The sequence below is a fragment of the Botrytis porri genome (assembly GCF_014898465.1).
Source record: "Botrytis porri strain MUCL 3234 chromosome Unknown BPOR_006, whole genome shotgun sequence".
Taxonomy (NCBI): Eukaryota; Fungi; Ascomycota; class Leotiomycetes; order Helotiales; family Sclerotiniaceae; genus Botrytis; species Botrytis porri.
Window position 1 is genome coordinate 586,828 of NW_024066080.1, and position 23,630 is coordinate 610,457.

The following is a 23,630-nucleotide window of genomic DNA, read 5'->3' on the forward strand; positions in this document are numbered from 1 at the left end:
AATCACAGAGTTGTCTATTATCCTTGACTCCCGTTCAGTAACCTCGATAAGGAACGATTGGCTAGCTTCCATTTGTTCTTGTTCTGTTCCTTGGGAGTGCGGCCATAGATCTATTTCTCATATAACTTCTTGAATGATGTACTTACTTTGCAACTGGTGTTCCTCTGGATTCTCTTTTGGGTGAATTCAAAATTCGATTTTAGAGGCCTTTTGGTGTGCATGGTGAAGTGGAGACAGTAAGACGAGTATGAAGTAAATGAACTTAAGTCGCATGAACAAAGTGGTGAGCAGATGTTACTATAGCAAAGTCCGCGAGACGATGCAATTCATCACATGATGCCATTCAAAAATCCTGCTTGACATCCTTTTGCGTACATTCGAACATCGAATTAGGCTGAGGACTGATACAAAATCTGAGACTTCGGTAATCACAGGGCCAACAGTGACCATTTTGCCGATATGCCATGTCATACTACTACCGCACATCTATAATCATAACTGATAGGTGCTACAAACACTTCGTTGATATTAACTTTCTGATATTCAATTAGTTTATTTACTCTACAAGGGAGCTTCGGCCCCTGCACTACCCAACACATCTTCGATTACATCCTCTGGTCCTATACCATCCAACATTTCTCTAATGGCATCCAAGTCACTTCCCCACTGCATACTACGTTCTCTTTCTGGACTTACGATCTCAATGCGATGAAGATAGATCTTTCTAGCGGCAAGAGCAATAAGAGACGGGGTAGCATATGGAAGGCCGTGTAACGGCGCGAGGCATCTAACCGGTATCAGAACAAATATTTATGTACATATCAGGTCATCCTTACCTAACAAGCTTGTCAAAATACTTTGTGGCAATTGCAGATATACCCGTCGCTACAGCGCGATGAATTCTAAGGAATGAAGCAATGTTTTGTTGATATTGTTTGACCTCGACACTGACTGTAGTATCTTTACTTTGCTGGGCTAGATTTTCGATATCCTACATCTTTATTAGTAACAACAACTCAGCCACATGCCTTTGGCCACTAACCATCGGAGATATTTTCGCCCATAAACTCTCTTCTATCTGTGTTGTTGGACTCCTTTTAACGACTGATGATGTGGAGCTCGTATCGTCCGTAAACATATCTTCTAAGTTCGGGAACCCATCCTCAGGGTCATGTACATGAGAAATGAACATGTAATCATTAAGATGTTTTGTCAACCTTGGGCCCTCTCCACCTGCTATAGCAGCAACAAACAAGAAACGTTTTGGCGCATTTTGTATGGATGTCCTTGTGAACAGTCGTTTCGTTCGCATTAGCTCTAATGCTTGAATCTGTATCTGCTGCGGTGCTTCATCGAGATTCCTAGCGATGATCACATTTGCTATCCTTTTATTATCGATCGTTTCCGGTACAGGCGGTCTATTGATTGATTGAAAAGCGGGTGTCTGTAGGAAGTACGAGTCGCGACGACTTATCGCAGGAGAATTGGTTCGAGTAGGAGCCGCATCAATGGAAAGAATAGCATGTGCAAAATCATCGAGAGTGGTGTGGCTATTGCAATCGATAACAGCACAGGTTAAGCCAAAGACTTTGGATGCGACCTACTAAGCATTAGCAGCTTGCGAGGATATTGAAAGGGGGCATATTCACCAGCTGTAACTCTTGTACGAGATCACCTAGAGCGTCGGGATCTGTATCAATGATACAGTGCTCTTCTGCGACTAAACATATCAGTGCGGCGAGCTCCAAGTCGCTGAGCTCGTGGATTTTATTGATCAACTCCTCGTCTGCCATCAATCCATGAAGAGGATGGTTTCACCCAAATCCCATTTCTTAGGTGGAATATGTATAGGAGCAAATTGGATGCTTCACTGGTCGGATGTCATAATTCGGATCTACACTGAAGTCGATCGCATAACATTGAATGTTGTTGACGATCACTAGCGTCAAGCTTTGACCACAACTTAAACCTAGGAGCTCTTCATGATTAAACAAGCAACTCGAAGCAACAACAACAACCATCCCAACTATAATGAACAGTTAAGCAATATTGAAATGACGAGTCCAACTGCAGAATGGGAGAAGGTGGGGGATAAGTTCTATCGGAAGATACAATTATATACAGCTGTATTTGACCAGGACCTAGAGCTCGAAAACTACGTGGTCACGGGATGCTCATATGGAGGAGCAATCGGTGCGTTGCGTTATTCCTTTATGATATCAGAAATGGATTGTTTTTGCTAGAGTTGCTATACTGTTTACTCTCTCTAAACGGGTTCAGAATCTGGAAGGTGGCGGGTACTGCAGTCAATCTCATCAAGGGGCAGGTTAGATGATTGCGAGGCCTCATCTACTGAGTGGCATGTACCGGTCAGAACCTCTAGAGCTAGTGCTCCCAGTGGACACGTGAAAGTGCCGGACTCCTGAGTGTACGGACCTAAAAGCACATGTGTGCTCAATACTTTGATGTTCTCATTTGCTTACATGACACTTGATTCAGCCCTATACCGAGACGAAACAAAGCTCCAAACATTTCGAGGATCACAAGCATCTAAATCCAGTATTGATATATACAGTTGTGCTGGAAAGCTGATCAGAAGGATCAATTGGGACCAAGGTTCTATCAAAGGTCTCGGCTGGACCGAAGACGAAAAGCTTATTGTCGTCACCTCTGATGGCACAGTAAGATGTTACTATGACTTGCAAGGAGATTTTAATCAGTTTTCTCTGGGAAATGGTGCTGAGGAACTTGGTGTGATAGCTTGCAGGTTTGTGCTTTACATAACTTAGATTGACAGCGAGCTCACCAACGAAACAGATTCTACGGCACTGGGTTTGTGGCCTTGCTCGCAAATAATCATCTAATCTCGGTATCTAGATATGAAGAACCACGTCCAAAATTATTAGCAATTCCCCCTGAAGGCAATGTTCATTCGTGGACACTGATACCGCCGACATATACATTATCTAGATCAGTTGAAGTTCTTCTGAGCATTGACCAAACCATACACGTTGCAGACGCAGCTGAATCCGAAGATCGTTTTCTAGACATCGGACCCTTTACTCATATCAGTGTATCGCCAAATGGAAAATTTGTCGCCCTTTACACCGAAACAGGAAACGCATATGTCATCACGAGCGACTTCCAAAGCAGATTGAGTGAATATAACTCTAGATCGAAAACTCCTCCCAAAGACGTCCAATGGTGTGGCAATGACGCAGTAGTTATTGCTTGGGAGGACGAAGTACATCTTATTGGCCCCAAAAATGCTGCCGCAAAATTTTATTATGATGGTCGGGTTCATGTAATTGCTGGTTTGTAACCCCCTAGAGTTGGTTAGGACTCCAGCTAATCACTAAATAGATCATGATGGCGTTCGTTTGATAACCAATGATGTTTGTGATTTCTTGCAAAAAGTACCGGAAGTCACCGACGAAACCTTTCGGTTCGGTACCGAATCGCCAGCATCGATATTATTGGATGCAGTCGAGCAGTTGGAGCAGCAATCTCCAAAGGCAGATGATAACATACAGTTAATCAGACCTCACTTAGTAGAGGCAGTTGATACCTGTGTAAGTAATATTCTACAGAATTTCGGTTTCATAGCTGACCGCATTTAGGTCAAAGCAGCTGGTCAAGAATTCAACATCCATTGGCAGAAACAACTTCTCAAGGCCGCTTCATTTGGTAAATCGGTGCTTGATATCTACAACAGTGATGATTTTGTAGATATGACCGAAACACTTCGAGTATTAAATGCTGTCCGATATTACGAAATTGGCATACCTCTATCATACGAACAATTTCTACGCCTAACCCCTGAAAACCTTGTTAGACGTCTAATCAACCGTCGAGAATATCTCTTAGCACTCAAGATTTCCGATTATCTACGACTTCCAACTGATAGAATCTACGTGCACTGGGCTTCTCAGAAAGTCCGCATAGGATCCGAAGACGAAGACACAATCTGTCGCGTTATTGTCGAGAAACTTTCCGGAAAACGCGGCATTTCTTTTGAAGAAATCGCCCGAGCAGCCTACGACGAAGGACGGGGCCGTTTAGCCACCGCCCTCCTAAACTACGAACCTCGCGCCGGGAAACAAGTACCCCTTCTTCTCTCTATGGAAGAAGACGAAATCGCTCTCGACAAAGCTATCGAATCCGGAGACTCAGATCTAATAATCTACGTCCTCTTGCATCTCAAAAAGTCTCTCCCCCTTGCCTCCTTCTTCCGCGTAATAAACACTCGACCCATCGCTACCTCCCTCGTCGAATCCTCAGCACGAACAGAAGACTCATCTCTCCTGAAAGATCTCTACTACCAAGACGATCGTCGTGTGGATGGTGCTAACGTCTTTATCCGCGAAGCTCTACAACAACCCGATTCACGCACTGCATCCGACAAACTAGCACTTGCTGCAAAACTCCTCTCAGACTCCAAAGAAACATCTTTCGAGCTCAAAGCTCTCCACGAAGCTTCCCTACTTTTAAGAATGCAAGAATCCCTTGACCGCGACCTCACAGAATTATTTACAGGTCTCTCCTTAAACGAAACTCTCTTCAAATTAATAAAACTAGGCTACACTTCTCGTGCCAAAAAACTTACGACAGAATTCAAAATGCCGGAAAAAACATCCACGTGGATACGTCTCCGTGCTCTTGTCTCAAAAAGGGATTGGTCTGCTCTCGAAGAAATATCTAAAAATCGTAAATCTCCAATCGGCTGGTTGCCATTCTATACACTTATTTTGAATGCTGGAAATCAAAAATTGGCAGGGAGCTTTGTGGATAAAATAAGAGCGCAAGGAGAAGTTAAAGGAAAGGAGATTGTGGAACTTTGGGAGAAGTGTGGGATGAGAGTGAAGGCTGCGGAGGAATGCGTGAAAATTAAAGATGTAGGGGAGTGGGAAAGAGTTTTAACAGGTTGCGCCGCGGGAAGTGTGGAGTATAAGGAGGTAGAGAGGGTTGGAGTCGTAGGAGGATTGAAGAAATAGTATCTTTGACTTGATGAACAAAGAGCGAGGAGTTTAGTCACAAACATAGCTAAATTAATTCCTTTTTTTTTCTCTTAGCCTTTTTTGTCAAAGTAGTACATAGATGGAGGGGAGTTTGAGTTATTTTCCTTTCTTAATCTCTTGGAATACAAAGACTGTAATTTGATCTAGGTAATGTTCGAGACTCGAAGATGGATGTTAGACAGATTGTAATTGAGGAAATAAAAGACAAAGAAGCGTATTGAGATGAAATCCGTTGACTTTCCACCTCCCACTAACACTCCCACCCGCGCCCTTTATTCCCATTATCATCCAACCAGATATGAACGAGTTCTAGCAGATTATACTTTGCAATAGAGAATCTAAGAACCAGGGAATATATAGAAGCCCCCGTTCTCCCAGAAAAAGGTATGTACGGCGTACCAAAATAGAAATAAAGATGAGGCTTCGATTCCTTGAATTCCAAATCAGACGTAATAATAAGTGCTGGGAGGACCTCAGGGGGATCGTGAGATTTCCGGGGCCGCACGGGTTCATGGACTTTAGTTGCGTATAAGCACGTGATTATGCGGCCGCGATGGAGAGCCTCGATCTTAGACGGTTGTCGTCAATTCACCGCCTTTCAATTTGACCCACGAGCATCATCAACCTCGACTACCATGCAACAAACAGATCGAAGACCCAGACAGCCGAGCCAGGCTTCATGGGATGAATCATTCTAGGTCAAGTTCTCTTCGCCCAGGTGGTGCTCGAGACCAATCATGTGATCATCTGTCAGCCTTCAAGGGTCTTGTATAAATCGTCAACTTTGTCGATGAAGAGCCAGATATTACGTACAGTCTCGCTCCTTCAAAAACCTATCTTACTTCTGGTGATATTGCTGGATGTCTTGGAATGTGGATGTTACTATATACTGTGTGTGACCTAATAGTTACCAAAGTTATTGAGACTTGAAACATTATAAGGTGTGTTTGCAACGCTACTTTTGAAGACCACACTACGAACAATCAGGTTATAAATCTGCTTGATGAGTTCATCATTAAAACGATGTTCAGAGATAGGACGCTTTGGCACTGGGATCTGAGCACCGGTTTCTGCATTCGTGTCTACCACAAAGGTCATGATCAAAACTTGCAATGGACAGCTGTCACTTATTTAAGACAGTTATGGATGACAATTTAGTTCAATAAATGGAATTCTAAATATATATAGCGAAGGTAATATGATATGTACAACTCAGAACAAAGAGCCTAAAAAAGGTCCTCCATCTTTTAACCTCCTATCCAGCTCAACATGATCTTCGGCTAAAAAGCTTAAGAATCTCTCTAATTGATCGCTTAAGAGCAACTACCAACAACACTTGGGACATTCTGGCAAGAAGCGTATTTCTTACCACCAGTAACGGCAACAGAAGACCATGTCCAGGACTTGCAGGAAGTACTACCGCAGACAACAACGACATCGTATCCGGAGGAGGCGACCGCGCCGGTACCGACAATATTTTTGATGGTCAAGCCGGTAATGGGGACACCATCGGTAGGATTTCCGTGAAGATCACCACCACTGTAGTTTTGCTCGATGAGGATACCGTATTTGGAGATGCTGCTCATGGTGATGCCATCGTATTTGACGTTGTTGACGGATCCGGAGTCACCAGCGATAGTCTTGATACGGATCGCTTGGACGGACTTGGTGACAGTGGAGTCGAGGAAAGAGACGGTATCAACGGTGTTGTTACTACGTCCTCCTATGGATCCGATGGAAAGACCGTGGCCACCTGAGCAGTAACCATTCTTAAAGGTAATGTGCTGAGTATCAATGTTAGTGGGGGTTAGGGAGAGTGAGGAGCATGGTGGATTGTGCACATACGCTTCCAGAGTTGATAGCAACGCAGTCATCTTGGTTGTAGACAGTGGCGTGGTCTGTGCAACAAATTAGTACGGCGTTGATATAGGGCCAAGGTATCTCGAATTAACATACCAATAATAACAGTGTCAGAAGCACCGATGTCAAAAGCATCAGTGTTCTTGGCCAAAGCATCACCAGCGGAAGCATCGACAGTGATGTAGTCCACTTCAAGGTTTGAAACACTGTTGATACTGAAAACCTGAACAGGTGGGTTGAGAATGGTAAGAGTTTCAATAAACGAATTAGTCAAGTCGTGGGCTTGGAAGAACTTTGGCTTAGTCTTGCCACCGTTTCCACCCTTGCCGTCCCAGTAAGAAGCACCATTTCCGTTAAGAATGGCAGTGTCGGCGTTGGATCCTGCGACCTTGATGTTGTTTCCACTGACGGCGAAAAGTGGTCCTTCCCACTCCTTGAATTCGAATGATGTCTCTCCTTGGAAGATGACAGTAGTATCATCAGGGAGACCGGTCATGTCAAGAGTGACACCACCGGGGACAGTCAATTCATTAAGGATGATAGTTGAGCATGATGCCTTAGATTTGCTGGCGGAGGAGTAACCGAGAGAGCCACTGAAAATACAAGTTGCAGCACGCTTCTCGATGTTGCGCTCGACAAAGGCTGATTCAACCTCGACAGGGCTTGGGGCAGCGGTTGGCATTGGGGCCGCAATTGGGTTGGCCAAGGCGGGTGCAAATGTCATGGCGGAGAGCAGCATAGCTGCGATGGACTTGGTGGAAGGCATGATGGTGCGGTTAGATGATCAACGAAGATAGCCAAGAAGAATGTGAGAAGAAGTGTTGGAAGACAGAGCTGGCCAAGAGATGGCTACCAGGCGGCTTTATACAAATTCTTCAGGAGTACTCCTGGATACACGGAATACAGCAGTACGAACAAGTTGCACCAAGAGGCGAATCGATATCGTTGCATGGAATAGAAATCTTAGCTTAGCTGTGGTCCATAGTATCCCTACCTCTGAGGGTAAACTCGTCGAACTTTTCCATGTTTTCCTCTCCCAACCCTTTCACACCATCCACTTTCGCTACGTGTTGTACCCTCCTACTAAGTCAGAATGCTTTTTACTCTCCAGTCCAAAAGTAATCCCACCTATGGTCAGGGTTCCCCCTTTTAGCCTAACAGTTCTTCTATCTGCCGAGCAAAAAATAATGTCCGTTGTAAATATTCCGGTGGACTTTGCAGCTACCACGTGTGCCCCAGAAATGTTCCGTGTTCTTTATATTCCATCTTGGCTCGCATTGTTTAATCTAAGATGATCCAATGATTTCAGTCACACGTGTGGTGGGGCGACCAAAAAGATTAAGGTGGTGGTTGATAGTGTTTCAAAGACCAGAAATCTGTGAGGGTGAGCGTGCAGGAACTCGGGAACAAAAGAAAAGAGGCATCGGAAATGAGAATCACTATCCATCTCCTCGATTAAATTAGAACCATAAATCAACTACAAATGAAACTACCAAATTTATAACATTGAGAAAAAAGTTGGTTTTCTGATTATTCTAGAGCTTAGCAGCTTAGCTACCCAGGACATAGGTAGGTAGAGCGAAATAAATCCTCATATACAAACAATAAGAAGCGACAAATGATTCATGCATCCCGAAGCGTCGGGTAATTTGTGGTATGTGGCTTACAAACACAATGGGGAAACATGCAAGTTACAGGGTATTAATGTACCCCAGTTTTACCATTTCATGCCCGGTAACGGGCCTGTCTTCCATACCTGTGTGCAAACTCCGGAGAAAATAAAGTCAACAAATCAGAAATGTCAAAAGGTTTGGAAATTCAAGAAGTTCATCCCATCATTTTTCAGAAGTGGGAGAAAAAGTACGTTCGCTCAATTAGGCAAAATAGACAATGCTAAAGCAAGTTAAGCTAAGCTAGGGCCCATGTAGATTGATAGGGGTTTATCCTTCAACACCGCTCGATTCGAAATTCAAGTACCAGCAAGGAAATGAATGACGTCTCCGCAATCCATATTGAGCCGTGTGGGGGCATTAGCAGCGATTATTTCGAATATCAAAAGTTCAAAACAACTCACTTGGGGTCACTTGTCCAAGTTGTCGAGGTTGCCTTGCTAAGGAAGAATGGATCCCCCGAACCTAGATGCACATGCCGCAAGACGCACTCAACAGGAGGACTAATTGACTATCTAGGAACCTGGCACCATGAGATCAAAACGGGAAAATCAAAAGTCTTTGTGCTACATGATATTAGTTGATTCATTGCTACCATTAACTCTTTAGAGGTTTAGATGAGAAAGTAAAGAGACCTAAAATCTGTGGTTTTGGAAACGAGTTATTAAATCGGTGTAGTCTTTCTGACTCCACAAACGACGTGGTTCGTCACGGAACTGATCACCTCGGACTCGCATAAGATGATTTAGCTTTTCAAAGCGATTGTAGGGTTCCGATCCCGAAGTCGATATATTGAATTCATCGAAGCGAATATCGTTCATCTCATCAACGTCGAATTCTTTATTATTGCCTTGTAATCCTGTGTGTTAAGAAACTGTACCAGAGAAGAAGAAAATTCAAGACCAAATCCCATAAACCTGATCTAATCCCTCGCCTACCCCAAACTATCGAATTTCAAAACTCGATGTAAAATTACAAACCCCTTCACCTAAAAATAGATCTCCATCTGCAGGTGTCGACCCTTGAATCTCACCGGCATCTTACAATCCAATCGAAGCTCCTTTTCGGCCGATTCTAATCGAGAATCGCTTCGTCCATTATCAAGGAGGCTCTCATGCCGTAAAAACGTACACAGCTCCGGAGCTAGATGTGTATACTGCAGGATGATAAAGTATAATAACAGAACTAACCTACGTTTTTGCTTGGCGACGTTGTATACTTTTGACAGCGCGAGTACGAGTATATTTACCTTCGAAAAGGTGTATTGGTAATCAAAGATGTGTCTGGAGCTCTCACTATATAAGAATAAACTTTTATCTGATAAGATTGATACTTTTTCAAAAAGTAAAAAAAAAAGCACTTATTAGATATGCTAGGGCAAGAGCTCCCTAGTATTCGTCAAGGTGGTAGGTGCACTTGTATAGCGAGGAATAGTTGAGTATACGTGGGGGGTAGGTACCTATCCAGCTCGTTAAGTGTTCTCAAGGTAATCAACTAATCAACGCCGTGGTACTTGTGGAAAAACTGTTTACAAAGCGCGAACTGGTAAGTACCTAAGAAATGTTTAGGGAATATTAATTCAACAGGTTCCTCGAAATCTGATTGGATACCATACGACATGTTATTGTGGTTCGATGTAACTCTACATTTAAACTTAATATTGAAGGATGGGATGAATGCAGAGTAATCGGCTGTGATAGGGGTATACATCGGATGTGACATACTAGTTCCAACCTCGAGACCCTTGAACCTCGGTGTGGATGGGGAAAACGGGATGCTAAACTATAATGCAGATTCTAGATATCGAGGGTTTTTGATCTAACAGATCAGGAGGATCCTCGATGCTAAGGTTGAGGATGACTAAACTTCAAAACTCAAAGATTCTTCAACATCACTTCTATTTTGTGCAGACGAATTTGATGTAAAAGAGCGTTGACAATATAATAAAGTTCATATTTCAATGGATTATTAACTTTCGAGTCTTGAGGTCTCAAACTTTGATAACAAGAAATGGATTTATTGACTAGTTCTTCAATTTTGAAAGTGGAATCGGATTTTGACATCTTGTAAATGTTGTCCATGCCAGGGGAAGACGGCTACTTGGAGGAGGGCGAAAAGGCCGGTATTGACTACCAGCGAAAGTTTTCAACAAACCTATTGTATAGTTCCTTTCCGTTTGATATTCCAGATAGCATTGTGAATAAAGACTGTCCAAATTCTCCCACGAATAGCCCACGAATGGACGGTCTCATAGCTTAATGGAACTTAGAACAACTCCTCGAGAAATCGAATATCAAGTATAGTATCACATCAACCCTACACTTCTGCTTACACAGCTCTTCAATCACCCAATCATAGATAAGTATACTATAGCATGATACAAGAGACACAGATGCACTAGGGAGCACCCCAAGTCATGAATGTACTCTATTCAGTATCACGAAGTGACCACATAGACTTGAAGCATAGAGATTGACAAGTTCAAATCAGGATTAAGAAGTACAAAGGAAGAGGGGAGAGAATCATAAGTACCAACTAATGATAAGGAACTTCCACTGATACTATCCGTTTTGTTTTTATATATCAAGTCTAGTTAAAGTTCAACTCCACTTAGAGATACCTATGTATTTACTCAGCTTTGAGATTCGAGGTTTAGGGTCTGTTTGAAACAGATTGATCTTATGAATGAGATTTGAAAAGTTAGCTAATAAGTTAGTATTCGGTGAGAATGTTCAGAGAGATTTGCTGTGGAAAGGTACTTCTTCATCTGTTGTGCAAACATTGTGATCGTATATGATTTCATCTTGTTACTTCACAATTATTTCTATGATTGAGTGGCTTATTTAAATGTTTTTAGAGTCTAGATATCAGATATATCTACCGATATTACCCATTCAGCATGTAGCATCCTGCATCCTATGGACTCCAAATCCTCTCGGTAACCTCTCCCTCTTCTTCTCCATCCCCCTCTCTATTCAAGATCACGACCCCCATCCAACACGCTCCCCTCCGAAACAATCACGACCCTCTCGGACCCCTCAACCATTCCCTCCCTATGCGCAATTCTCAATACCGTCGCCTCTTTAATTTCCTCCCCCACAACCCTCTTCATCATCCTCTTCGTTTCCAAATCCACATTCGCACCCACCTCATCCATAACCACAACCAGACATCTCTCCTTCACTCTCCTTATCCATCTACACCTCAGCACTGCACGCGCCAGACAAGAAAGTTGTCGCTGCCCATGCGATAAAATATTCTAATCATAGTTATCAGAAAATCCCTCGATGTCAATCACTCCCTGGAGAAAAAGTCCAAATTTTCGAGACACCTATAATTTCCACATCATCCTATTACAGAGAAAAAGTATCGAGTTTCTGGCGAATTGAATCATTAATAAAGACTGCATTTAAGGGCATAACAACCATACGTTCCCGCAGAATTTGACGTGGGATCTTGAGAATGACAATCCCATCAATCATTATTAATCCCTGCTGTACTTCAAGCATATGCAGTAGTAACACGATGAAAGATTATTTTTCCGCGCCGGAAGCACCGCAGATATTGATTTTTTGACCTGCGGGAATATCAAGATTGATGTTTCGTAAGCATGGTTCTTGATCTTTGGAATACGATGCTTTTAGATTTTCAATTCGAACTAGACTAATCTTCCAATACTTCTACCTCTACCTCTACCTCTATCTCTATCTTTACCTTTACTTCTATCTTTATTTCTATCTTTATTTCTATCTTTATTTCTATCTTTATTTCTATCTTTATTTCTATCTTTATTTCTATCTTTATTTCTACCTCTACTTTTACCTTTACCTCTATTTCTGCTTTTATCTCTACCTTTACCTCTACTTTTACCTCTACCTCTACCTCTACAATCTCTTTTCGACTCTCATCCGGAGTCCCACACACAATTGATCTGATACTCTCCGCCGCTCCCAAATTCGTTTCCGTCGCCGTCCAATGAATAATTACAGCCGAGAGCGTAGTATTAAATCCCATAATATTCACCAATACCAAACCTACCAATCCCGCTCCAGCGGTATATCTCAACTTCACCACTAACGCTACGAGCAGAATTGCCAGAGCGGCAACTAAAAGATATATAACGAGCATTAACCATACTTGGATGCAACAGAGTAAGTAAAAAGTCTTTTGGGAAATATCCAGGAGCTTTGCATGGCGTTGTTACATGACTGTGTGGAAACCGAATGCGCGGATGATGAGGAGTTCACTGAGAGTTTCAAAAAAAAAAATTGTATGAAGGGGTGCTTTTTAGATGAGAGATCCACGAGGCGGATTTGTCAAGAGGTGCGAAGATAGTATTTTTGGAGGAGATATACAAGGATGAAGATTAAAGGGAGTGCGAGGGAGAAATGGGAGGCGGAGATACAGATGAGGAGGGCTTGGATGAGGGATGTGAAAATGTTCTTAATCACGATTAGAAACGCAATGGGGAGTTCGGAGTCGAGGACTGAGAAGTCGTGACTCAAGCGGTTGATGATTGATCCCGTGTCTGTTTTGGTGAGCAAGTAGAGAGAAGCGTTGGAGATGCTGGTGAAAAGTGCGGTGCGTAAGATGGTGGCGGATCGAGGAATCATTTTTAAGAGTAGTGTGCTAGTGAGGATCATGAGTATAAACATGGAGGTTACTTCGACGGCTGTGAGTATACCGAAGTAGAAACCATTGATTGAATTTCCATGAATGGTAATGGCACTTGTCCAGAATATAATCCAGAGATCTGAATCTTTAGTCCGTTTACACACAAGCTCAAGATCGGACAGAAGTGGCTTAACTGACTAGGAAACTGCAAGAGTAAAGAATAACAAATCATGACCCCCATCCAGATTCCCGTATTCCAAACTCTCAAAATTATATTGATAAGTCGCCCAATTGCCAATCGGACGCTCGAGATCCACACTCGCAATTTGTCTCGCAGTATCATTATTGTTTTTCACATCCACAGATTTAGACTCTTTAGACGTATCTGTGCTACTACATGTTTCGTTGCAAGACTAGAAACACATCCATTCTTTCTAGTCCGATCATAAAATTTTCCTTGTTCAGCGACTGTACCATGAACATTCAAAGCGATAATATGATCCGCATATGATAAAGGATGTGCCGCATGAGTAAGTAGTATAGTCGTGATACCCAATTGACGAAGTAATCCGTGTCTACCGATTAAGCGAGTAAAAATCTGTTCTTCACCAACAATATCTAGACCACTGAATACATGGTCCAACATCAAAATTCTATGACGGGAGTAAACTGCTCGAGCAAGTGCCTATTAATGTCAGTTTTCATTAAAACTCCCAGATCGGCAAAAGGAAATCGAACAAACATACAATTCTTAATTTCTGTCCTCCCGAAAGCGCAGCTCCTCCAGATCCCGCAATAATATTATCTCCATCTACCATTCACCCTTCAATATCATTTACTAGAGTACAAACATGTATGACTCTCTGATAGAATGCAGATTCATAGTCGCTAGTCCCGAAAATGTTATCTCTAATACTGCATTTTGGAATCCAAGAGGTTTGATCTACTAATGCAACTTGAGAGTGATTGATACAGACATTTCCTTTTGTCGAAGGAAATTCTCCTAAAAGACCTTAGAGCAGACTAGATTTCCTGCTGTCGATTGGTCCGATGATCATTGTTAGGGTGGCTGAGGGGAGGGAAAACGATATATCGATGACGACTGGAGGGGAGTCGCTTGACCAAGGGAGAGACAAGTTTTTGACAGCAATCGTTGTCGTTGGCTCGGATATATCTTCTCGTACTGTCATATTCTCCAGCCTAATCCCAGGACCCACAGATACATCCCTAGAAGATGTCCCAAGGCTGCAATGACCACCTGAAAAACGTCGCACTCGCGGCAATACAATACGATAATCTCTCTTCGTAGCCGAAGTAAGAAAATTCTCAATCCGATCTAAACATCCCACCGCAGCAATAAGCCGCGGAATTACAAACACGATTGCTCGAATAGGCACAACCAGCAACACAATAAGCGATAGGGCGATAAAAGCCGACGAGACATCCAGAATTTTCTCATTCGCCGAAGCCACAATAACATACATGATAAAAGCCGCCCCAGGCGCGAAAATACCAGACATATTACCAAAAGCGGTCATAACCACGAATAGCCTCCTCATCTTCAGAGACTTGCTGATTTCAAATTCTCTAAGTTGGAAATCATACTCGATATTTTCTCGCTAAGACCTAACATCTTAACTCCCTTTATAGATTGCAACATTTACACAGATATATCGAGTCTCATTCGAATCCTCTCCAACCAAAGCTTCTGCGCAGCGCTCATATATTTCGCCGCGAAAAAGGGGGCCTGAAACCGCTATGGTTGATGCGAACAATGGTCCTAAAGCGCAATACCGATTTCTCTCTGTAGTAACCATATCACTGGTGCGATTTCCAAGGAACTAGCCCAGAGATTATGGATTGGTTGTAAAGCGACACAGATGCATTCGACATCTGAAGACATGAGAGTTACGGCTGCGGATTGGTTGATATTAGTTAGAGAGAGTTCGAGAGTGTGGGAATAAATGACGCTGATGAGAGCACCTTGTACCATGGTTGTCATGCGGTTCGCTTTGTGTTACGATGCGCTTGCTGTGAGAGCTAGATCGATATAGATGATTCCCGAAGCGGCGATTAGACCCCAGCCATCGTTGGAAAATTCGGAGTGTGGATTACTGACTAGAGAGACGATTTTATTGACGAGAAAAGGTTGCTAAAAGCGGCAGAATGTTAGTACTAAACGTAGTAGAATAGACGCAGTAAGTGGTTCCAACATTGCTCGTAGCATAGCCCACATCAATGTTTGGTTTTGAGGATACTTCTCACCTTTACATCTATTATCAATCTCTAGAAAACCACCATAAGAATTGGATTTCCTACGATTTCCCCAATATTCTCTGAACCTATCCTCACAAGCATTCAACAACAACTCTCTATCCGCCTCAAATAAATCCTCATCTTTAACCACTCCTTCAAACCCCAACCTAAATAGCGGATTCAACCACCAAAACAAACTTCTCGCAAACAATCCACTCGTACTTTCCGGCGAAAGGTACTCATATCTCTGGAAAAGAATCTTTCTTTTCCCATTCGCCTCCAAGATCAAAAGCAGGAGTTAAACTCCTAGAAGAGACGTCGAAATCACATCACCAGCTACATTATCTCCGCGTAGCCATCTCGTTCGCAACTGTGCGGCATCAAACGGTAATGTGAAAAAAGGTATGCGTTAATAATCGAGCTGGGACTAATATTCCTGCTATGTTCAAGATACGGTAGAAAGCACAAATCGAGGGTAGAGAGGCACGTGGTTTAAGGGGGGAGTGGGAAATTGTGATTTTACGATTTGGAGGATGCTGAAGATGGAGAGAAAGATCTAATTCGTTAGGAGAAAGTGACGAATGAGGATATGTATATGGAACTTATGATTTTTGTGGTGAGAAGATGACTTCTTATTACTTTTCGTGAGGATTTTCATAAGTGCTGAATTCACAGTGGTATGAGGATTAATAAGAAAAGTAAAGGTACGATTGAGAGGGTAGTTTCTTCGAAGAGGAGTGTGAAATCGAATGTTACTATCTCAGGGACCTTGTGAAAAGGTCCGAAATTATTATCGTTCACAAGACCTGTTTCGTTAAGTTCTCTCAGTTCGAGAGGTATATCCGAATAAATATCCATGATGAAGAAGAACAATCTCAAGCTGGTGAAACTACTTGGTATCATTAACTGCCCAAAGGTTCTATCCTCATCTCCTCGTGTGGACACTACTGTCGATGATTATTATTGAGGAAATAAGCTGATCGATAGCAGCGGGAGTCTACATACATATATACATATATCTCCTCTTACAAAAAAGCACAACACCACAAGCATGCACACGACGTCTTCAAAAGTAAGGTACCTACGAATCACCTCATCCCTTCCTCTACTCGCGCAATCTCACACGCAGAAACCGAGACAGAAAAACCGATGCCTTCATCTCTCATCAGCTCTACAAAAAACGTATCTGCCTTCTTACATCGTATCCCACAATCCTCGTCTCTCCAATCTAGAAGCCAAGACACAAAAACCGATGCCCTCTTCCAAAATTTCAAGGCAGAAGAATTCCCACCAACTAAACTGCACTACACAACACCACACTACACCAAAAACCCAAACAAATCAAACCCCAAAATCGAAAAATCCATCAATCTCAATCTCAATCTCCAAACCCAAACCCCAAACCCAAATCCAAAACATATCGTCCACAAATGACAACAAACAACAATCCAAGCAGGCAGCTAACCAAACTCTGGCAGGCAGGCATCCATCTTTTCCTCTTCCATCTCCCATCCTCCATTTCCCATCTCCCCACCAAATCAACAACACAACCTTAGATGTATCAAAACAAAATCTTCCTCTCATCGCGAACAGTCTAATAGATACCTGCGCATTTATTATCTTTCAATATAATCCAGATGGATCTCCTCGAATCTCACTATCATGCATCATCACATCACTATCCAATAAGCTCCCTTCAAGGTCCAAATGCCATTAACTCACCACATAAGTACATAAGCGAGGCACACCCTGTCATAATACACAGTACTCGGTGCGGGCTACCGAGTTAGTATACAATGTCATGACTTAACCTACCGCATTCCCGATTTCCCTATCCATGCTGGCCAGTATGTATAGTATATTACAACCCATCCCTCAACCCCCCATCTCCCTACTCAACTCCTAACACATCTATAACATATACATTGTAATCCTACATCGAGTCTAAATACAAGTATAGTAAGTAACGAGAATCACACAAACTATCAACTTTCTCAATCAAGTTTCCCAACAAAAATAAGCATCAATGAACACAAATTCTACAGATCCAAGTCGATAACTAAAATCACAAAAGAGGAGCTAACCAGCTAATCAGCTAGCTAGCTTATATATTATATATAGATAAGGGAGAGAAGAGACGACACTCTAATCGATATATACCTAGGAATTTTCGTCTTTTATATTGTAGACAATCTCTTATTTCATGAAGTGAAGGTATTAGTTTACTCTGTGATAAATTTGTTGATGAGTTAGGACTCGTTCGGATCGATTTTTAATATATTTGATGAAATCTCTAATAATAATAAAATGATAAGAATAATTTGAAATATTAAGGGCTCGTTTGAATCAACTTGTTTTCAATATCAGAGTCAATATATTAATTATATTAAATCTAATATTGTATTTGTCAAATGTAATATTAAGTTCAAATAAATATATTTATTGAATATAATATTAAATTTAATTAAATATTAGATCTAATAATTTTAAAGTAATTAATACATCAACATTTCTTAACTTTTTTTATATAATAATTAATAATAACTTTTAAAGTATTGTAAAATGAATATATTTCAGAAAAAGCAATATCTTCTTCATTTTTAATTCAATTTTATATATTCTAATATTACTTCAAATATATTAGCTTCATTTAAATATATATTAACTTTAATTTTTCAATACCCTTATTTTTTATTATTATTGAAGATTTCATTAAATAAAAATAAAATCGATTCGAATGAGCTCTAAAGCTAATATATATTGAATATATTTAAAGTAGTATCGGGATGTACAAAATTGAATAAAAATAAAGGTGATCTTGCTTTTTCTCAAATATATTAGTTAATAATATTTAAAAGATTATTGTTTATTATTATATAAGAAAAGTTGAGAAAATTTAAGGTATTTATTATTTTAAATTTATTAGACTTAATATTATATTTACTTCGAAAATATTTGAAGAATTTCAGTCATATGTTAGATCTAAGTCGAGTACTCTACTTTCTGACCACCCCTGTTTTGAGCCGCCCTTTTACACTAAAAAGTGCTTTTTTAGTTTATTAATATCTTCATCAAAATACAATATAATTAACTGAAAATTTATATATATATAATTCAAATCATTTTCAATTCACATTAAAAATTTCAGATTTTCAGGATTTTTCTAAATAGAGATCTGAAGCTTCAAAATATCGATTTTTTAATTTGTATAGAAATTATATATAAATTTGAAATCAATTTTAAATCTTCAATAACTTTTTAATTCTAATTAATAAAAAGAAACTAATTACTTTTTTGAAGGTTTTGAATTTGAATCTATATAAAAAATTAAAAAAGAATTAAAAAATATTGACAATTATGAAGGTATAACTTAAGTAAAGAAAGATAATCCCTGTAATTTCGAAAGTATCCTTATAAATACTTATTGATTAAAATTTTTCTAATTTTTCTAAATCTCTTATATTATAAATAAAGAACATTTATAATAAAAACTTATAGTTTATTTTTAATAATTTTTATTAAAAAATAATTGAAGATTTAAAACTGATTTCAAATTTGTATATAATTCTCATATAAATTAAAAAATCGATATTACAAAGCTTCAAATCTCCACTCAAAAAAATCTTAAAAATCTAAAATTTTCAGAATAAACTTAAAATAAACTTAATTATATATATATAAGTTTTCAATAAATTCTATTTATAAATAAAAAAGTTATTAATAAGCTAAAAAAGCGATTTTTAATGTAAATGAATAGCTTAAAAGAAGAGTAGTTAGAAAATAGAATACTCAACTTAATATTTATTAACTTTAATATTATATTTAATAAATACTATATTAGATCTAATATAACTAATATATTAAGTCTAATGTTAAAAAAATCGATTCGAATAAGCTCTTAGTTAGTTTATTAGATTTTAGATTATTGTTACGGGAGCTGCCTCTAGGGTCACGTGGAAGTGTCTAGAGTTCTCTCGAGGTGGTTTAGACTAAACTTCAAGTAGGAATTCAATAAGGTTGGTAACTGGTTGCAATTCTCGTAACTATAGTAATGAAACTAATGATTGTTCTTGAGCACGAAGCTCTACATTGTAATGAAATCCCATTCCCTTATATAGATCTTCGTACTCTGATGTTGGTTGGAGTTTCTTGGAGTCCTGGCTCCCAAGGACCTCCTTGGAGCCCTGGCTCCTGGGGACTCCACCACGTGACACTTGTCACATGGCATTCTGTTACCCATCGTAACACTATCCCCTTCCTAGACTAGCGCTTGTCCCAAGCGTCTTATAATGCTCCATTTCCCCACCCGGCCGGTGAATCAAATGGTCTTAGGCTCTTTCATTATGTCTATCACCACTATTTCCCCTAATCACCTAACTGTTCGAAAACGTAAGGAACAAATCCTTCTTGCTCAGGCTATTGAATCTAGTGATGTCGAAATGATTCCGTGTTCGCGTTGTCGTTTGGATGGTTATCGATGTGTTAAGGATTTGTTTCGTTCCAATCACTCTCGTTGTTCTGAATACATGCATGCACGTTCTTCTTATAATGCTGAGTTTCCTTTGGCCGAGGATTGGAATCGAGAAGTTCCTCGGGAAGACGATTGGCGCGCCTTGGATCGTCAAGAGGAACGCCTTCGTTCGGAGGAAGAAGAGGCTATGGCGAAGATCCTTCGCCTTAGGAAACAACAAAAGTTGTTGCGCGAGCGGCGTCAGCGCATGGCCGACCGTGGCCTTAAATATTTGGATGAGCTTGATGCTCTGGAAGAAAAGGAAAGGCTAGAGAAAGAGCGTGTTGAGAGAGAAAAAGAAATGGCGTCTGCCTCTGTTGCTGGTCCTATCGACGACTCCTTTGCTTTCGATTCTTCTTTGCCTGAGTTGTCCGAAGCGGATTTTGAGGCTTTATTGGCAGGTGTGGGTACTTCAGGTGGAATGCCCGTAGCTTTTCAGGGCAGCTGAGATCTTCCTTGAATTCCCATGTGTTTTCTGAGTGTGGGTAGTCTAACCATTTGATCAAATACTTGACCTTGTTTCTGACGTATTTGCAGTCTAGTATTGTTTCGACATCGTATATGGCGTTTGGGTTGACTGGTTCAATTTCTGTAAATGGCGCATTTGGCGCTCCTGGTGGTGCTGGTTCAAGCAAGGATATGTGGAATACTGGGTGGATATTCATTGTGTCTGGTAATTTCAATCGATAATTAACCGTTCCTATTACCTTATCAATCTTGAATGGTCCTAGTTTCCTGTGGTCGAGTTTATTGCTTGGTCTCTTGGTTTCGATGTTTCGTCGTAGCAAATAAACTTTATCCCCCTCTTTAAGCGTAGGTTCCATACTACGTTTCGTATTGTAGTACGCTGCTGTTCTGGATGATATGAATCTTAGATCAAGAGCAAGCTGCTCTTGTAAATCCTTTAATTGTTCGACTTGTATTATTGCTGATTCGGCATTAACTTCCTGTAGTATCGGTGTTTGGTATGCTTTAGGATTAAACCCAAAGTTCGCGCGTGCTGGTGTAATCTTTGTGGTTTCCGTTTCCGATGTGTTATATGCGAATTGTGCCATAGGTAATAGCTCTACCCAATTGTCCTGTCGATAATTTATATAGCATCTAAGATATGCTTCCATTGTCTGATTGGTCCTTTCTGTTTGACCATCTGTCTGTGGGTGGAAGGCTGTTGATAGCTTTCTCTTAATACCCATGAGTGCTAATAAGGTAGTCCAGAATTTCGAGGTAAAGAGCTTGTCTCTGTCCGAGATTATCTCATCTGGTACTCCGTGTATGCTTACTATGATCCTAAGGAACACATATGCTAGCTGCTCAGCATCCCATGTTTCCTTGAATGGTATCATATATGCAAATTTCGTTAGCCTGTCTACTATATTGAGTATCGCGTCGTACTCAATGCCTGTAGTAGGATCTTTTGAGAGTGGTAGTTTAACCACAAAGTCCCATGTAATGGACTTCCATGGCTGAGAAGGCATGTCTGGGGTCTGGAGCTGGCCATACGGAGCGTGTCGTGATGACTTGTTTCGTATGCAGGTGTCGCAACTTCCAACAACTTCTTCAACTATCGTTCTCATTCGTGGGAAGTAACTGATTTCCCGTAATCTTGCGAACGTTCTCGCAATTCCCTGATGTCCATGTGCCGGCAACCCGTGTTGTTCCGTCACAAATTCCTTAGTCATTCGACTAGGAATGTATACTTTTCCGTGGAAGTATATAGTTTCGTTTTCTATTGTGAATCCTGGTTCTATTGTCTTGCGTATGCGTATAGCTGTGGCATCTTGGTCGTAATATGATTGGATTTGGATCCTGAGATGGTTGTCTTCCAATGTATGCGTAGCTGCGAGCTGTGGTGCATTGTAAACCAGTGATTCGCCTTCTTTCTTGAATATAGCGTACGATTCGTACGACTTATTTTCTTGATATTCTGGTTTTCGGCTAAGAGCGTCGGCTCTAGCGTTTTCTGATCCTTTGACATATGAAATCTTAAAATTGTAATTGGCCATGGTCTCTGACCATCTGACCTGTCGTCTGTTTAACTGCTTCGTTGTGGTGAAGTAAACCAAGTTCTTGTGATCTGTATACACCTGTACTGTGTATTTTGACCCTTCCAAATAAACTCGCCATTCTCTAAATGCATCGACTATCGCCAGTAATTCTTTGTCATATATTTCGTAGTTCAATTCGGCTGGTGATAGCTTTCGAGAGTAGAATGCGATTGGTTGCTATTTCTCATTTTGACCTGGTTGGCTCAAAACTGCCCCTATAGCAAAATCCGAGGAGTCCGTCTCCACTATGATTTGTTTCTCAGGGTCGAATGTCAACAGTATTGGTTCCTCGGCCACTGCCTGTTTGAGCGTTTCGAAGGACTCCTGCGCCTTGGCGGTCCATTCGAAGCTTCCTTGATCTTTTCTGGTTAATGTGGTCAAGGGTGTAGTAATCCCTGAATAACCCTTGATAAATCTTCGGTAGAAGTTGACAAATCCTAAGAAGGATTGTACTTCCTTAATGGTGTTTGGCTGCTTCCATTCAAGCACTGCCTTGACCTTATCCTTGCTCATCTTGAGCCCTTGGCTTGATACGGTGAATCCTAGGAACTCTGTTTCCGTAACGTGGAATTCACATTTGCTTGGTTTACATAGCAAATCGGCTTTGGCTAAACTTTCAAGAATGTTGCTGACATCTTTGATGTGTTGGACCTCGTTGTTTGAATATACTAGGATGTCGTCCAAGTAGCATATACAACAGGTGTCCAAATATTGCGACAGTACATTGTTCATAAGTCTCATGAAAGTAGCTGGTGCGTTAGTTAGCCCGAAGGGCATAACTTGATATTCGTATAGCCCGTATCTTGTCTTAAAAGCGGTCTTCCATTCTTCGCCTTCCTTCATTCTAATCAAGTGGTACCCGTTTCGTAGGTCCATCTTGGTAAATATTGTTGCTCCGCCTAATCGATCTCTTAATTCCGTAGCTAATGGAAGTGGATATCGATCTTTCTTTGTAAGCGTGTTGAGCTTCCTGTAGTCCACAACTAGTCTCTTAGTACCATCCTTCTTGGGTACCCACATAGTTGGACTTGCCACTTGGGACGTGGATTCTCTGATCCATCCCTTGGCCAAGTTGTCGTTGATATATTCTTTGAGCGTCTTCAGCTCATCGGCCGACATTGAATAAATTGGGGTGTGCACAGGCATCTTGCCTTCCTCCAATATTATTTCATGATCCCATGGCTTGTGTTCTGGTAAAGCCTCATGGTTCTCTGGTTCTCTAAAAACATGTTTATATTTTTTGTACTGTTCGGGTATCATAGGCTCCTTTGCCTTGATTGCGATTTCATGCCGTGTCGTTGGCTTCTGCATTTGTAGAGGAGGTGTACTGTCCTTCGCTCTTAATGGAGGACCCTGGACTGGGTGTCCTACGTCGCCGGTGTTGTTCGCGTTCAACTCTCCTTGGCGCGTGTTACGTCTCGCGGACGCCTTGAACGTGTCATCGTGACCGTTCTTGCACTGATCAAATGTCACTGTTTCTTGTGACCAATCTATTCTTGGGTTGTGTGCCTTCAACCATGGCATCCCTAAGATGATCTGTTGTTGGCCCAATGGCACAACGTCAAGCTGTATAACCTCCGAATGTTGGGTTATGCTCATTCGTACTGGTCGTGTCTCTTGTGAAACGTTCCCGTCAGATCCTGCTAGCTGTCCGTCA

General features: G+C 41.0%; 7 protein-coding genes across 7 annotated transcripts; 1 reads left to right on the forward strand and 6 right to left on the reverse strand.

Annotated features, from left to right (window-relative positions):
• Nucleotides 1–561: 561 nt before the first annotated feature.
• EAF01_004721 (uncharacterized protein) lies at nt 562–1,793 on the reverse strand (the record flags this gene model as incomplete). Its single annotated transcript, XM_038912975.1, has 4 exons — nt 562–787; nt 837–991; nt 1,043–1,600; nt 1,650–1,793. The coding sequence occupies 4 exons, from the start codon at nt 1,791–1,793 to the stop codon at nt 562–564; spliced, it is 1,083 nt and encodes a 360-aa protein (XP_038771061.1).
• Nucleotides 1,794–2,054: 261 nt separating this feature from the next.
• EAF01_004722 (uncharacterized protein) lies at nt 2,055–5,202 on the forward strand (the record flags this gene model as incomplete). The annotated part of the gene is made up of 5 exons (XM_038912976.1): nt 2,055–2,193; nt 2,500–2,767; nt 2,818–3,314; nt 3,364–3,572; nt 3,621–5,202. 5 exons carry the CDS (start codon nt 2,055–2,057, stop codon nt 4,992–4,994), a joined length of 2,487 nt encoding a protein of 828 aa, XP_038771062.1. The 3' UTR covers nt 4,995–5,202.
• A 1,129-nt stretch (nt 5,203–6,331) lies between these two features.
• On the reverse strand, nt 6,332–7,644 carry EAF01_004723 (uncharacterized protein; the record flags this gene model as incomplete). The annotated part of the gene is made up of 3 exons (XM_038912977.1): nt 6,332–6,802; nt 6,864–6,916; nt 6,975–7,644. The coding sequence occupies 3 exons, from the start codon at nt 7,642–7,644 to the stop codon at nt 6,332–6,334; spliced, it is 1,194 nt and encodes a 397-aa protein (XP_038771063.1).
• A 4,437-nt stretch (nt 7,645–12,081) lies between these two features.
• Nucleotides 12,082–12,741, reverse strand: EAF01_004724 (uncharacterized protein; the record flags this gene model as incomplete). Its single annotated transcript, XM_038912978.1, has 3 exons — nt 12,082–12,216; nt 12,377–12,654; nt 12,681–12,741. 3 exons carry the CDS (start codon nt 12,739–12,741, stop codon nt 12,082–12,084), a joined length of 474 nt encoding a protein of 157 aa, XP_038771064.1.
• A 618-nt stretch (nt 12,742–13,359) lies between these two features.
• On the reverse strand, nt 13,360–13,980 carry EAF01_004725 (uncharacterized protein; the record flags this gene model as incomplete). The annotated part of the gene is made up of 3 exons (XM_038912979.1): nt 13,360–13,547; nt 13,637–13,847; nt 13,909–13,980. 3 exons carry the CDS (start codon nt 13,978–13,980, stop codon nt 13,360–13,362), a joined length of 471 nt encoding a protein of 156 aa, XP_038771065.1.
• Nucleotides 13,981–15,155, reverse strand: EAF01_004726 (uncharacterized protein; the record flags this gene model as incomplete). The annotated part of the gene is given in 4 exon segments (XM_038912980.1): nt 13,981–14,174; nt 14,187–14,781; nt 14,827–14,942; nt 14,957–15,155. 4 exon segments carry the CDS (start codon nt 15,153–15,155, stop codon nt 13,981–13,983), a joined length of 1,104 nt encoding a protein of 367 aa, XP_038771066.1.
• Nucleotides 15,156–15,179: 24 nt separating this feature from the next.
• Nucleotides 15,180–16,076, reverse strand: EAF01_004727 (uncharacterized protein; the record flags this gene model as incomplete). Its single annotated transcript, XM_038912981.1, is given in 5 exon segments — nt 15,180–15,314; nt 15,339–15,695; nt 15,723–15,788; nt 15,805–16,019; nt 16,058–16,076. The coding sequence occupies 5 exon segments, from the start codon at nt 16,074–16,076 to the stop codon at nt 15,180–15,182; spliced, it is 792 nt and encodes a 263-aa protein (XP_038771067.1).
• Nucleotides 16,077–23,630: the final 7,554 nt, after the last annotated feature.